This window comes from Anopheles coluzzii, chromosome 3 (assembly GCF_943734685.1).
Source record: "Anopheles coluzzii chromosome 3, AcolN3, whole genome shotgun sequence".
In the NCBI taxonomy this organism is placed as follows: domain Eukaryota; kingdom Metazoa; phylum Arthropoda; class Insecta; order Diptera; family Culicidae; genus Anopheles; species Anopheles coluzzii.
Genome location: NC_064671.1, coordinates 33,128,176 through 33,144,719, shown reverse-complemented (window position 1 = coordinate 33,144,719; position 16,544 = coordinate 33,128,176). Strand labels below are relative to the sequence as shown.

At 48.2% G+C, this 16,544-nt stretch overlaps 1 protein-coding gene across 1 annotated transcript; it reads right to left on the bottom strand.

Moving 5' to 3' along the window:
- Positions 1–57: 57 nt before the first annotated feature.
- Positions 58–14,151, bottom strand: LOC120957428 (uncharacterized). Its single transcript, XM_040379632.2, has 7 exons — positions 13,410–14,151; positions 5,620–5,742; positions 5,321–5,542; positions 4,750–5,235; positions 1,918–4,683; positions 1,716–1,853; positions 58–1,644 (listed from the first exon to the last, which is right to left on the bottom strand). Exons 1-7 carry the CDS (start codon positions 13,570–13,572, stop codon positions 551–553), a joined length of 4,992 nt encoding a protein of 1,663 aa, XP_040235566.2. The 5' UTR covers positions 13,573–14,151; the 3' UTR covers positions 58–550.
- Positions 14,152–16,544: the final 2,393 nt, after the last annotated feature.

The following is a 16,544-nucleotide window of genomic DNA, read 5'->3' as shown; positions in this document are numbered from 1 at the left end:
AGAGTTATGCATTACATCTTTAGACCACTCTACCAGCTAATACCGTTACCGTTGCCAAACACGCTTCCCAGAAGCGATATCCAAGTCGTATTCGGGCCCGACAGTGGCCGACACCAATCGAATAACGCTTCCGGTGTAGGTTGGCTACGCAAAACTTAAGGTAAGTCTTCCGGGGTTCGCTACCCGGACAGTAAGGAAATGGATTACAAGCTCACCCTAACCTGAATGTTATTCGTTGTCTTAACCTGCTTACGCTACAGTTCCACTTCACCGTGATAAAGAGGGGTACGTGTCTACGATTCGAAGACACCCAGACATTTCCGCCCCAGACACCGTATCAGACGACGGTGCGGCTTAAACCTATAGATTAATATCACGAAAATCACAGTAACACCCGTTCACTCGCTCCCCGTTCATCCGTTGGTACGCGTTCACTCGATGAAACTAGACATACATACATGCACGTACAGTCCTATACACTTACATATGTAGCATTACCCGTGCCACGCGTCCCTAAATCTAGCTGCTAGGTAGTGTCGGCGGGCTGCGCTTACCGCCGTCTCCGGCAATCTAGGGGCGTACAGTGCACACCCACCTCGGTACACTTACACTCCAGACACGGCCCAGAAAGCTCCGATATGATCCGTCCCACCCGGTACATTCGGCCGTAGATGTTACAGCCGGCCAGCTTGAGTATGCCGACCGTATCCTTCACCTTCGACTTCATGGTAATCTCCGCCGTACCTTCCGAGTGGTGCTGCTTCAGCTTGTTAATGTCCACCGGGTTGACGACGTACGATTGTGCGTTTGCACCGGGCGTACCTTCAGCAATCACCTGATACTGATCGGTGTGATGCTCGGGAGTTCCTCCGTACCCGTATCGATCCAGCTCGTTCTGTGTTTCTGGGTCCGATTCCGGTTGGTTGATGGGTTTCGTGTGAAAGCCAGGATTCAGGAACGGTAGATCGAGTAGCGAAGGTCGGTATAGCGTTTTCGTGTCATTTTTGGCACTCTCCACCTTGAGAGTAACCGTGCCGTCGTGTAACTCCTCATCTGAGGGTGGTTTCACATCCCCAAGGGATGCTTCCAACCCAACCGTTGGATCGTAAACGGCGGTAAGTCGTGAAGGCAGTGTTTTGAACGGTGGAACACCATCACTAACGGCTCCTGTCGTCTCACTGTTGGTAGTATTCCTCAGCCGATTCTCATTGATAGGATCTTCCTCGCGCAGCAGATAGTTGAGCATGTTCTCCAAGCTAAACATTCCACTCGGTTCCGGTTCGCTGTGCTGTGCTTCAGCCGGACTGGCCGGTTTCGTAGCTTCCGACACGGGCTCCTCGGGGTGATGAACCGAAACGGGGAAGTTCAACTCAAACCCGGTAAAGTTAGGCTTCGATGAGGTCGTACGCTGTGTTGGCACGTGCTCTTCCGCCATCGAAGAAAGGTAGTTCGCGTCGGTCGTAATGGAGATGATTTGCTTCTCGTACTCGTCGCTTCCCTCGCTCGGATCTCCTAGCAGATCCTCCAGGGAGGTATTCTTCGACTGCAGTGTCGAGAGAAGCTTCTCCTTGTCCTCGATCAGTGACATCAGGGGCGGTGCCGGCTCCGTTCGGATCACATCAATGAACGGATTGGATGGAGTCACTGGAAAGGAAGAAATTTGGATGAAATTTGGAGTATAACAGTTTCTAATTGAAGTCGTTAGACCAAGTTACCTCCATAGGAACTGGTTGGAGTGGCATTGTATGGTAACTTCACATGATGGTCGTCCGTCAGCTCGGTCGGGAACGGTGTCGTCGCGTAACTTTCGTAGTAAAACTCATCCTTTATCGGCTCCTTTGGTACAAATCCACCTGTTGAAAGCCCAAAGAAGTGTTATACACTATCATATCTTCAACCGATCAACCGAGTGCTTACCTTCCGTTTTCGTCGGCGGCGAGAACCCGCTCATATCCGTCCCATCGATCCGGAACAGTGGATTATCCGTGCTCTGTACCTGTACCTTGTCCAGCTTTGCACCGGCACCATACGCCAGTTCCTTGTGGTTCGTGTAATAAACATTCTTCTCCGGATAGCCCACTCCATACTTGTCGTACACCGGCACGTACGTTCCCTCCTGCGGTACCTCGTACTTGGTCGGGATGAACTTCTTCAGCTCGTTCTGGAACAGATCCTGCTTGGCCGGATGCTCGGCGTACTTGTGTATCGTGTCCGTATCGTAATCATAGTCCATCTCATCCACCGTATCGTACTTATCGCGGATCACCTTCGTGTTGTAGTACCCATTCTTTGCATCCACATCGTAGCTCTCCGTCAGCGCCGGATAGTTGATCGCCGGATCGTACGCGTACTCGTACTCCGCCGTCATCGGTTTGCCCGGCGCCTTGTACGTCATCCCGGGGTGTAGGATCTCATGCTCATTGCTCACGCCATACCCGCTCGGCGGTGCCTCGTACGGATCGTTCACGATCGGGTAGTTGTTCGGGTGGTTCTTGAAGTACGTGTACGTCGGCGGTACGATGCTGACCGGCTTCGGGGGATCGTTCTTTTTCACCGCATCGGCCGGCAGGAATGGGATGATCTTCAGGTTTGGCAGACTGGGTGGCAACGTCGGCTCGTCGTAATCCATCCCGATGTCCGACTCCAGGATCGACGGTATGTTGCTCACCTTGTGGAAGCCACTGATCGGGATCGGTTTCGGGGTGATGGGTCGGTACTCGGTGCGATTCTTCTGCGACTGCTTACCCGAATCGTTCTTCGTTGCGTCGAAGATGTTGGAAAGGCCGCTCAGCAGTACCGAGAGGAGATTGTTCTCTTTCAATGGATTCGGTGGACGTGTCGGCGGCAGTGGCGCTTGCTTTGTCGGTGCGACTGATGTGATCGTTTCAGTCGTTGTTGCCGTATCGTTATTCTCCACTACAAACGGTTCCGTTCGCAGCTCTTCGTGTGTGGTTTCCGTGTAAGAATTGGCGATCGTTGTGTCCGTCACTTCGGTGGACATTTCCGCAGAGCTTTCCTCTTGCATAGTCGATGTTTCCGAAGGCACTGTTGAAGTGACGGTGGTCGATTCTTCACTCTCTCCCATCCGCTGAGTGCTGGTGGTTATCTCTTCCGACTGTCGATCGGTAGTTGTATCTCGCAGCGTGGTCGTTACATCCGGTTCAATTGTGGAAGTAATATCACCCTCCGTCGTAGCAGATGTTGTTGGATCATTCAACAAGACAGTCGATTCGGTCGACTCTGTTGTCACCGGTGAGGTCACCCTTGAGAACACCGTCGTGGGTATTTTTTCCGGCACAAATCCAACAAACTTGTTGTTGGGTCGCTTGGTTGCGATGGTTGTGGTGACAATCGGCTCCGTTACCTTGGTTACCTTTTCAATCTTTGCATTCAGGGAGTTGAGGATGGTTTCTACCGTTTGTTTGTCGACTAATTGATCGATCTTTATGACGACATCGACTGGCGTGGAGTGGCTAACAGCCGGTGGTGGAGTTGTTTGTAGTAGTTTTTCAGACACTACTACCTTTTTAGTTGGTAGTGGAGGTGGTGTTGTTGTGGTCTTGATGTATTCAGCAGTTGTATTAACTTCTAGTGTACTTGTAGGCAAAGAAGTCGACGAGATCTTCTCGATAGTTTTAGTCTTAGAAGAATAGCTTGTGGTGGATGTGGTCAGTTCTGCTTTCTTTGTCGGAGTTATTGTAGTTGTCGGAAGAATTGTACTTTCATCTTCTAAAGGCTTTGCTTTCGCCACTACTGTCGTACTGGTTAAAGTAGTAGTTGTTGGAGGTTCCGTGGTTGTCGTAGGAGCTTCTGTGGTCGTTGTAGGGGCTTCTGTAGTCGTCCGCTTTGTAGTAGTTGTACGAGGCGTTGTAGTTGTAGTACTAGTAGTCGGCATTACCGTTGTAGTAGTAGTTGTTGTTGTCCTGGTAGTAGTTGGAGCCATCGTTGTCGTAGTAGTAGTCGTAGTCGGTTTCGGAGTCGTTGTGGTCGTAGTTCGCTGTGTAGATTTTTCCGTACTCGGTGCCACTGTGGTCGTAGTTGTAGTGCGAGTAGTGGTCCTCTCCTCGGTAGTCGTCGAAATGATCGCTTCTGTTGCTTCCGTTTGTTCCTCCTCCTCCTCACTACCAACAGTCGGAACATTCTTCACCGTTGTTTCCAACAGAGAGTTCGACACTTCGGTCGGATTTTCCTTCAGCAAAGAGTCCGACTCCAAATTCTGGAACTGTGGTTCGTTCATCATCAGAGTCGGTATCTTCGGCAGCGGTTTAAACATGATCGGTACCGGCGGTATCTTCCGCACGGGGAAATTAAAGTCCGGCTTTTCGATGTAGATCGCTTGCGGTTCTTGAATGATCTCCACCTTTACCGTTTGCAGCTCGGGTGGTACTTCGGTCGACGTGAGCAAGGTGTTTGCTTCCGATGGGGCTGCCGTACTTAGTAGCAGCTCATCTTCACCGGCATCATCGATAAAGTCAAGCCCAGCACGCAGCAGGTCGAGGAAACTCTTCTCCGAAGTGGTACTCACCGGAGCGGTTTCAGTGACTGGTGCTTCCATCACTTCAGTAACATTCTTCGTCTCTTCCTTCGGTGCATCTGGGTCGGGTCCGAAGAGGATAGAGAAAAAGTCAAACGACTCTTCCTCATCTTCCATCTTGCGACCGAAGGGTTTCTGCTCTCCGTGCTCTGGAATTGAAGAAAACAACTCATAAAACATTCATTCTTCAACCGCAAAAAACAGCTTCTACTCACTGCAATCGTAGCGCACCGCACAGCACTCCCCACGCGGTACACGTGGCGTACAGCCCTTAATCGTCGGGGCACACTTCTTGGGCGTACACTTGCGCTGCCCCCGGATACAGTAGCACACCTCACACGGATCTTCCGACTTCATCTTCTCCCCATCCGGATACGTATGTCCACCAGCGGTACACCCATTGCTACGATATCCACGCCGCTCGGCCATCCGCTGATAGTGCTTGTTGTTAATCCGCCGCACATGATTGGCCGATTCCGTGGTCGCCAGCTCGGCGTTTTTGATCGGCGTTTTGCCACTACAATCGTACCGGATCGGGCAGCAGGCCGAGTCCACAAACACCGGGGCACACTTTTGGCTCGGCAGGGCACACTTCGGCTTCACGCACTGCTGCCGCCCGTTGATGCAGTAGCAGTACGAGCAGAGCGTGGAGCTAACCATGGCCGAGCCCGATTTGTACACCGTGCCGTTAACGATGCAAGCTGCAATGAAAATGAAACAACCGATCGAGAAAAGAAGATAAGCAAACTGAGCAAACGATCCAGTAACTGGCATTGAACGACGAACCTCCATTATCTTCCACCTCGTCGTCATCGGAGCGGCGCAGGTACGCGTTCGGGTTTTCAAACCGCTCCTGGGCCGCCTTTTCGTAGTAATCCAGAAAGTGGAGCTTCTTCCTATCACCATTGTTCTTGACGGCCAGATTCAGCTTCGAGCACTGCAGGTACGGGCAGCAGGACCCAGCCTTATGCACCAAAATGCATCCCCTTGGTGGTGGAATCGGTTGTTCTGTGTTGTGGTGCGAAGCAAGCAAACAGAACGTGTTAATATTGCGCTTTTGCGCCTAGCGGGTATGCAATACGCACCTGGGCAAACCTTCAGCGCGCAGATCAGCGTCTTCTCCGTACATTTGCACATCAGGCAGGGTTCCTTGGTCGGCACGATCGAACCCTCCATAAAGTGGGTCCCATTGTAGTAGCAACTGGATTCTGGATGGAATAGGATGAAAACAACAACAAAACCGGTAAGATTATTGGTGTGATTTACATTATTTATTGTGCTCCGGCAGTATCGCGCTGCTCCGAATCAATTTGGGATGATTTATGCACGAAATGTTGTCTATCCTCTGCCACCCTGTTTAATCACGATACAGGATCAGCAGCACAAAGAATAATGAACTCCACTGTCACGATGAACTCCCGTTAGAGAGAGGATTGGTGTGAAGCACGCAGCTACTTTTTTGCCACTTTCGCACCATCATTAGGTGACACCGGACCGGCATCATAAATATGTTAAAGCATTCTGTTCCCGAAGCGACTGATCTTTTGAGGCAAAAAGATAGCAAACAATAACACCAAAATCCGCTAGATTTACAGACACACACACAAACGCCCCCGGTTATTGACACCCTCTGGTAGAGTATTAGGCGGGAAGGCAACAGAAGACACCGAATGTGACAAAAAAAGGGACGTCATTAATGAAAGACACGCGATCTACCCCTTGCTGAGATCATCAGACACCCGGTGACACATTTTTCGGCGTCCCGCCACCGTGATCATATATACATTTTTTCGCCATTATATCAGCAGCTTCTTATTCATTCTTTCACTCGGTGTGCATTCCGAATCGGCTTTTTTGCTTCCTGCCTTCGCATAGCAAAATTAATATTCCAAAATTTCCGATTTCTAAACCCTTCTGGAATTCACATTAAATGCATGTTGACATGAGAAATCGAACAAAAAAAATCCCAAAAAACAAAAGCACCCAAAGCTGCATAATGATCAGGAAAATAAAGGAGAAGAAAAATGAAATCACTCGGCACGATCGTGAATTTGATCGTCTGCGCTAATGATTGAAAAAAAAACCCTCAATAACATATCGTTTATTGATCGTTTTCCTCCCATCTTTTGCTTTCTTGTGTTTTTGGCGAGATAAACTTCCCTTAATGTTGGGGCCTTTTTTACGGGCTAATCTCCCAAACGTGCCGCAAAGTGCGAGAGCTAATCAAACCTTTTTACAAACACTCGCTTGCCGCCACTTTCCAAAAACCGCGCTCACTGCAAAAGAATCGATCGAAAATCAACAAACTATGTGTGTGTGTATGTTGAGCGGAACAAAACTGCGAATCGAATCGCCCCACAACACAATCCATTGACCTGTTCGGTACGACCGAGAGCGCGCACACCAGGGAATGGAAAATGAGGGTCAACACTGCGCACCACGAACCGTGGCCCTAGCCGCGAAAGTAGTCCATGATCAAGGCCTCTCCAGGTCGGAGCTCCGGTTTACGTCACACGCCGGGTCCGGACCGCGGACCGGTTCATCGACCCACTGCTGAGCAACCCGGGCGAAGTTCTCACACGGGCGGAGTTCAAGTGTGCGAGGCTCTAATTGGGCACGAGAATCTCGTGCGCAATCACAGCGGAGATGATTAGACGCGAACGCGAAATATCTTCAATTGCCGCTGAAAGGTTCGGACGGGCGTTGCGAACCCTGCTATTTACTCAACGCGACCGACTCCGCCATTGACAAACCCGACCGCCGGCCGACTAATTTCAGCCCACTCATCGTGCGGTGTCCTAGATTTGGGACCCCGGGGCTCGAACCTTCCAACACAAACACACCGAACGGCGGACGGCGCAAAACAAATTGCGCCAGAGATTCTTTTCCAAACCCCCACGGAGGACGTGACTGCTGCTCCTACGATCGGTTTCTCCCTTTCTCTGGCGCTTCACTTTCTTCCCGGGGCAAGTGTTGTGTTTGTTTTTGCTTGCTAAACCCTCGCCTCGCGCGTACATTCTTGACACCTTCGCGGAATGGGGGTTGTCCTTTCGTTTCGTCTTGTGTGTTTTTTTTACTAGAAGATTCCATTCATCCAGGGGTTTGGCTCACTTGTCTGACTTTAGTCACTTCACAGGCCAACCGACGCCCCTTTTTCGCTTTTCAAACGAAAACCGAGGAGTGGCTGAGGCCCTCCATAACACCGGTACACTAGAGCACACCAAATCAATTCTCCACCAAAGCTTGGAAGTGGCTCGACTAAATAGAGGGCCCATTCCCCATACAAAGTCACCAAGAGAAATGGGAACACCACAGGGAACATTGGGGACGGTAAGCGAAGGTGTATCAAGGTGTGTGTGTGTGCTGTTTTGTGACGGACACTTAGCAAAGAAGCTCGTTTTTGCGTGCAAGGGGGCTTTACGAACTGACCACAATAGCCGCACAGCTAAAAAATGGACAGCACTTGTCAAACAAAATAAAAAAAAGAAGACTGTGTGCATAATTGTGACGCGGACGCTTTTGTACAAAGGAAGGCGAAAGTTTCGTTCTGGCCTCGATTTTATTTGCTCCTCCCTCGGGACCTCATTTAAACAGTTCTTTTTTCTTCGGACGTTGAAAGAAAGACGTTAAAAGCAAACCCCCCGATTTATCGGTCATTTATCTAAATCAGTTTGTTTGACTTTAAAAATCAAACGGTTTTGAGCCGAGGCGAATGAAGCTATTCCGACTGTACACACGGGCTGTCAAATCAAAGCGAACAACAATTCACCGCCATAATTTGCTATAAATATTAATGTTATCGAATTTAATTTCGCCGCATGTTTGATTCATAAAACAAAACGACACGCCCGTCAAAGAACCGTTTACGATGAAGATAAAGGTCATAAATATTTCATTAAAGCTAATCGTTTTACAGTGTGTACCTATCTCCACTGCTTTATGGGTGGAGGATTGAACCTGAAACTGACCTCAAAGAGGTTTCCCATGCACCGTTCATCTTTTAAAGCTTTACATTCCTCTGCGTTACAGCGCTATTAGAAGAATTGGAGAAATGGAGGAAGAAATCTATTCGAAAACATCAATTCGCAAGGCACACAGGTTCTATTTTTCAAAACACTCACGAAGACGCCCAGTTCGGTGTCCTACTAAACGTGACAGGGGGATCATTTACCTACCCCTATATTATGTACGATCGATCGATTGTTTAACGGCTCCCTAGAATGCGTCCGGTTTTGGTTTAGATTTATGGAAGCTTCAACACAAATTGGGACTCTACCTTTTTAACTACCCAATCGAGTAAAGGGCCTTGCAAGTGGATCGTCCCACTGAACTGCATCGCACAGCTATAACGGAGGTATGGAGAGTTGTAAAGAAATTTCGGACTCATCGGAAATGCCTCTAAACCCCAGTGAACCTGTTTGCCTGTTACATTCAGGCCGCATAACTTTCCTCGAGAAGACCCAAGGCAGGAAACACAAGCCGCGTTGTCACCAGCTGCGTTGGGGTGGAGCTGCTAGTTTAAAGTGAAAATTCCAACCTACTATCATGCCCAACCCAACCCAACCCGCTGGTGAACGATCTCGGGACGACACTGGGCGGGAATGTGTGCGCTCGATCATAATATTTAGCACACGATAATTTCACACTCAGTCAGCCATGGGGGATCCTCGGATCGTGGTCGTCGTCGCCGTCTTGATGATGATGGTGATCGCTGTCATCGTCGCTGCCACAAGCCCGGGGGTGGGAGGGGTTCACTGTTTTCACCACCGATTCCCATTATCTCCGTACCACCAGCACCACCACCATGCGCTAAATTATGGCGCACCTTGGCGCGTACGGTAAACCGTAGCGCAACAGATACACCTTGCGCGGGAACTAATTTGCATTCGCTCCGTAGGTACGGTGTGTGTGTACCGGACCTCGCGTTTGTGGACCACTTTTCTTCCACTTTGCTCCTCCAGCCCGGGCGCTCCGGGAAAAATGCAGGTCAAACACACATGCCGTTTTTCCCCTTTTTTCCCCGCTCTCTCTCTCTCTCTGCTGTTGTTTTCGATTGCAGTGTAGGTAGGCGTTTGCAACAAAATAGATAAGTGAGGTGAAACATCATCGAACAAGCGAACGAATCATGTCATCCGGGCTCTGGGTGGCGATGAGGTGCATCGCTTTTCGTAACCCTGCTGCATACACGAGCACAATAGAGTCTTGACATGGAGTATACGTCTTATGCGTCACTTACATAATGACATGAAGAACGTCACAATGAGGAGGGCGCCATAAACAAACAACAAGAAAAACCGAACCGTTTCTCGCTTGATCGATCGTTCAAGTCTTTCGTTTCGAGAAACGATCGCCGCTTGGAAGAACCTTTTTTGCATAATCAAACCGATCTCAGGGCTTCCACATTTGGGTCATCTTCACTGTACACAAAAACCTTGTTCATGTTGTGTAGAGAGTAGTAGAGAAGAACATCTCGTTCCCTTGCAAACGAATTTATCATGCTGCTACTCCACTCTGCTCAGTAAACAAGCTCTGCAAGTGCTACGCTGGCAGGGTTTAATTAACGATCAGCACTCTCGCCCGTACTTGTAAAGTTACCTACTCAGCAAGAATTACTTTTCCTCTCAAGCTCAAATGTGTGCTCCTCCGCCGGGCACATTCCGCCGGGACCAGCCAGGAGCGCACCCGGGGTTTGCGTGATGATCGTGCTGTTTTTTTGCCCGCTCGCTCGCTCGGGAACAAGGACAGCAGCCTTACAGCATTCCGGGGCCGGGTTTGGAGTGCGCATAGAATCGCTGACCGAATGCTGACCCATCCCGCATGACCCAGTTTGCAGGAAACTGGCTGCAGCACTAGGTGGCTCGCGCGGTGGGTACCGTGGCCGCGATCCCTCTACAAAGTGCAAGCGACGAACCCCTCTGTTTGCTTCTTCTGTTTTGCTGTCTAAATTCTTAACGATCGGCTCAATTGCCCCCACCGCTCGATGGGGGTGGGTGGGTAGTTTTGTATACAATTAATTTGTACACGATCCCCTCCCCGGCTGCTTCACTTCTCCTTTTACTCGCCTCCCCTTTGGATAGTACATGCACGTAGCGCAAAAATGAGGACTCTCCTCGCAGGTGGTGGTTCCCAATTGAGCTGGAAATGGATCCAGCGTTGTTGAGCTGGAAATGGTCAAGGTTTTTCCCGCATTTTGTACGCTAGGCGGTCGCATTTTCACGACCAGCAGCTCGATTGGGCCAGTTCATTTAAACTAGTTTTTCGGGCTAGACTGTTGCACAGTGAGAAATGCAAAGGTTTTACGCTTGTTTTTTTGCTCGCCAAAAAGCCCCTATAGGGTGTGTGGTGGTCTAGATATTACCCAAAGCTTTTTTGGCACATACACACACACACACAGTACACAACGGGAAGCGTGAAAGTGCTTGCCCGCATGAGGCCAAAGACAGCTGGTGTGTCATGTGCCTGTGTTTGACGACCCACCTGGGCCTATAATGTGTACATTTTCTTTCCTTTTCTCCACAGCGAGAGTAGCCCATTCCGAGCTTGTTAACATAGTTCTAACGGGAAAACACGTTTGTTGGGGGGGGGAAATATTGTTGCTAAAATAAAAGCTAATCCGTGTGTGTGTTTGTGGTGCGCGCCGGCGTAACACACTTCGCTGGTTACCAAAGGCTAGGACGCTCTTGGGAATTACTTCCTTTGCTGCTTCCACCATCCACCCGCTTAAGCTTCCGCTTTTCGGGCTTTAATTGTCTCACACGATGTAGTCAGTAGCCACACATCATTACAATGATGCCCCGCCTTAATTAATACACCCAGGCTTATCCAACATCCAAGCACGATGCCATACAAGAACAGTTTGTTTCCACCAGGGATGTGCAACCTGGAGCATTGAGTCTTAGACATGAAGTTCACTTGCCAGTTTTACATCTTACTTAACGCTTTTATTATACAATAGGCTTGATTTTACCCTGCCCAGATGTATCAATGCTATTAAAACTTCTTAAAAATTACAATATTTTATTAATTGTCTCCAAAAATAAAATAATTTTACCCTTTTAGTTACAATGTTAAAACATCTCCCCACTTTTTGAACTGCAAACCGTTTTCAAATGGTTGTCATGCCCTGCCTTCTAAAACAAACCCCACACATCTTCGACATGCCGGTTTGGCCATTCAATTATCATCTTCGCGACCCGCACCGGCGAGGTGAACGTTTGCCAAACGAACGATAGCGCTCGTTCGATAACGTAGCGAAACGGTACCCAAACCCGGCTTCCTAATTGTGTGTGTGTGCTATCTCTACACTCAAGAGCTCTAGCAAAGCAAAGGTAAATGCCTCTCCTGCGAACTCTTCTGCGGGTGTTCTGTGCACACCAGCCACCAGCTTCATCTGCACGAAAGAGAAAAACACTCGCTCGCACGCGAATAGATAATAGCACAAATAATCGTTGTCGGGCAGGTTACAAACGGAAAATGGAAAAGTGAAACTGAACAACACTTTAGGGCTTGCTGGATTGTTGATTAGTGTTTTTTTGTTGTTGTTGCTCTTCCTCTTGAGTGTGTGGATTCCAATTTGTGGCCGTGGTACGCTTGAAGGCCCCCCGCTCACACAAATAAACAGCCTACCAGCCTGCTGTCAAGATGCTCGAAATCTGACAAGCCGCCTTCTTCTAGCGCTTGCGTAAAGCCTCCGGCGCAGTAGCTAAACAGTGGTCGACCTGCGGCAGAATGCTCATAAAGAAGGTACTAATTTGTACACATGGGGTAGGCCCTGTTCAAACCCCTTTTATAATTATCCACCCACCTCGGTGAGGAAGGGGAATCTCTAGACCAAACTTCATCTCTGGCGATAGATACGCTCCAGGAAGCTCCAGGAACCATTTTTCATCATATTTGTTGCTGTTAGCCAGAGTCCGGTCGCTGTTTGACCATCTTCAAAGTTCCATTTACTTGGCACTCCCAAATAGAAGATCAGCGACGCGCCACACAGCTGGCAGAAAGAACATGGCTGTGGAAGATGTTTCAAGTGCATGTTAGCTTGTGCCACTCTGCAAGTATAATGAGCTGGATGAAGTGGAATTTTGTGTCTTTTTTGTGCCATTTTTTTGGGGGTCGATTTAGAAAGGAATCTTACCATGACGAAGCACGGTGCTCTAGAAGTTGACCGGAAGGAAGCATGGTATTATGCAAACGATCATATGCTGCGATGAGTGATCGTCGGTATGATAAAAAGGTAGCAAATTTGAGGTGTTTGACCAACGAATGACCAGGCACATTTGAATCCCACCATGACCAGCAACACTCATAAATTTCCAAAAAATATCCCTGAGTGGAGGTAATTAATTTTCAAAAGCATTTAAAAATGAAGAAATGGCAATTTTATGTTCTTTTGGCAAAACATTACTTTTTAATAAAATATAATGCAATTTGAATGTGTTTATACAAACTCCTCTTGAGTAAAATCCACACAAAAGTTGTCTGCAGCAAAGTGAAAGAATGTAACATCATTGAAATTCAACATAAACCTGCTTCTTAAGTGTAAAATTTCGCGTGCAATAAAAAGAAACACTTTGAAAAAGCTAAAATTCTTTCAAAGGCGGTTTCTTTTTTTCCCTCATCCAATCCGTCCCATTAAACCCTTTTACACTTATCGCACTCTTCTTATCTAAACTTTTTACGCAACACACAAACACAGACATACGCACATTAAAATGCCAATTTCACACTGCCACACGTAAAAATGGACTCTTTGCAAGCAAGCGAGCGAGAGAGAGAGAGAGAAAGATCGAAAAGAAAACATCCCATAAAAGCTTTTCCTCCATTAAAATTTAAAGAATAAAAATCTCCCCATTCCTGGGCCTGCAAAAGCACTTACGGGTTCGCTGCATGCGATATCCATCGGCGAACGGGAATTGCAACCCGACCAGCATCACCAGCATCGCGGACAGGAGACCGAGATGCGCTGGCAGGCGCCTTATCGAAGGCGACGAACCCTTCCGTGCGGTCACCAAGTGACTTTTGGTATTTTGGAGGGTCATCGTGGCTGAGAGAAGAACAAAAAACTGGTGCAGAACTCGTTTCGGGCAGAACGTTTTGCGCACTTTTTAGCACGTTAGCACTTTACCAGCACCACGCCACACTGATGCACCCAAAGAACCGGAGGACACACGAGCAACAGATCGTTTTGTTTGCCAGAAATGCTTTCCTTTAGCTTTTTTTGCCTTTTTAAACGTACACTGAACGCTTCTTCGCAGTATTTCGTTTCTTCTGATGCTTCTGAAAGACGCTCTCAGCGAAGCACAAGCCACCCCGGGGGGGAAATATCTTTTAACACACGCGGTCGACCGTCGAACTGGAATCAATCGCGACCGGAAGAGTGGCTCCAAAGGGGGCAAAACACATTAGCGAACTGCGGTCGATAGCACACTTCATCATCATCAATCATTTTGATACACTTTATTTCGGGCCAAGCAATATTGGGAGAAGAACGTAACAGAGGCGTGCGCGCTCTTTCTGAACACACCGCACACACGTGATTTTAGCTTAATTGTAGAATTTTGTACTATTATTTTGTTAATGTGTTGTTCCACTCACAAATTTATGGAAAAAACACAAGATCACACGCACCACACGACCCCACTACACAAGTACACTTGCTGCTGCGCGACAAACACACACAGAGGTTCCGGAGTCGGAGAGCGTCCACGGTCCGTTCGGTTCGCTGGTTCAACCACGAATGATCGCGAGCCGCTTGCGATCCGGTCGGAGAAGAAAACGGATTTTCTCCAGTGATGGGGAAAAAGTGCCATGCTTCCAACCAGCCCGGGCAAATGTGTGGGGGGGGGTCTTAACGGGTGGACGGGTGGACCTAATGCAAGCCAACGCCAAGCGAAAGAGATGCGAAGCGTAAAGCGGATGATGCGTGTGTATGCGCAAGAATGTAAGAATCCACCGAAAGCGAAGCATTTCGCGCGCGCAAGCGCTCACGAACCTCTTTCTCTCTCTCTCTCTCTCTCTCTCTCTGTTTCTCTCTCACTTGCTGGACCTGTAGAGGGAAGAGTACGAGCTATGCCCGGTTTGGTCCACACACAAGCACCACAAAACGAAAGTCAACAATATGTGTTGTCCGAACAATAAAAACAAAAAACCAAACCACATAAGACTTTAAGACTTCAAATGACTCCACTATGATCAGTGGAGTACATACTCACTTTAGCTCGGTGACTTTAGGTACAGCAGACCTGCAAGATCTCTCCCAATTTGGGGAGAAAGATACCACAAGCTTCCGATTTCTTCACAGGCAAGAACGCGCTTCAATGGGCCTTCCTCTTTCAAGAACCTAAACCCCGCACAGGCAAAAGGTAAGGTCAACCCTAAAAGAACTAAGGGCGAGAGGATGAGAGAAAGAGACGACGCTCAAACCCGTTAGACAAACATAATCAGACTATCAAACCATCATTAGAGACCGAAACGGAAAAAGAAACGGCGAAAGAAAACAATAATATCTCGCCTATATCCACGCGTGTATGGAAATGAGTTCGCCTTTTGAAGGGGATAAGATCCGGACCCGGGGTTTGGGAAAACACCACCAATGCAACCGTGCGCAGGGGAAAATCCCGGAAGATGGTAGTGAAGCAGATCATCAGGACCGCTGGTGTGGTGTGTTTTGCTCCATTTTCTGGTGCGTTCTTGAAGGCGTGAGACACGACAATTGGATGGATTTTGCCGAAAATTGCCAATGGAAATGAGGGATGTCTATGGGGAAGGAGGAGCGGGAAATGCAGGAAGTTAATTATAGAAGATCAATGGTTTGCGTTTGATTGCAAATGAGGCTGCTTGATGGAGTTGTTTGGACATTTTAATGGGAATGGGAGTTCCTCTTCTCATTTCTCCAGAGATATGCCACTTTCATCGTTATAAGATCATTCTTCCACAAGATCATTATTTCACATTCTTTTAGAATATTGTTCTTCTTTGTTTGTATAACAATTTGGCATTTTGTAAAGAACTTATTGCTTATGTCTAGACCTAGACTTATATTACTTATATGAAACAGATAAAATAATTTATATTTAGAACTTCCAGTGCTCTTTAAAACAACTCTTGCACATAAGATCCATCCTTCACGAGTTTTGTAAGAATTCGGCAAATGTTTTTAGGAACCTAGAGCTTGAACCCTTTTTGAGCTTTTATTGGCCTCTTATCAACATCTGGTACCTTCTCCAGACTTCAACTTGTGTTACATGAAACTGATAAAGTCATTTATTTTTAGAACATCCTGCAATGGTCTTCCAAGTCTCTCTCTCTTTTCTTACTCATTTTATCTGCAAAGATCGGCCAGAATACACCAAACAGTCAACTCCAAGAATGCATTCAGATGCAAAAATCCCACAGAATACCTGCAAAAAAAACCTGCTCCCGACACGCAATCACCCTGAAGATCCCGCAAACCAGCATCCCAACTACCGTACCCCGGGAAGGTACGTTAAAACACGATCGTGTCTACTTAAATTAACATGTTACTGTGATCATCAGGAATTATGAAACCTGAGCCCCGGCTGACTCCACTGCCCTGCCCCGCTGCCCTGCGCCGTTTGCATGGGGACGCAAAGCGTGGAATAAAATAAATCCCGTACCCAATTAGCAGATGTTTGTCATAGTTCTGTCTGGTGCTAATAGAAGGCGAAAAGAAGGCGCACAGCCTAGCGTTCTCTGAGGACGTCGACCGGCGCGGTGTTGCGTTCTCAGGAGAGTGTTTGGGAAAAAGAGGTAGCGCAGACGCCACCCTTGCTGAAGACCAACGGGGAGCCATCGGGAACGAACAGCAGGTACGAGATATGTTCATTCTCAGCTCCCACAGTACACCAGTACCTTGGGTGCGATGTGCGCACAATTCTAGGGTTGGTTGTGGTATATACGCCATCTCGTGTTGCGTTAGCGTGCTGTGTTTGCACCATCCACCGCGCACCAGCGCCAGCGGGAAGTCACCTAATCCACTGCGGAGTAATCG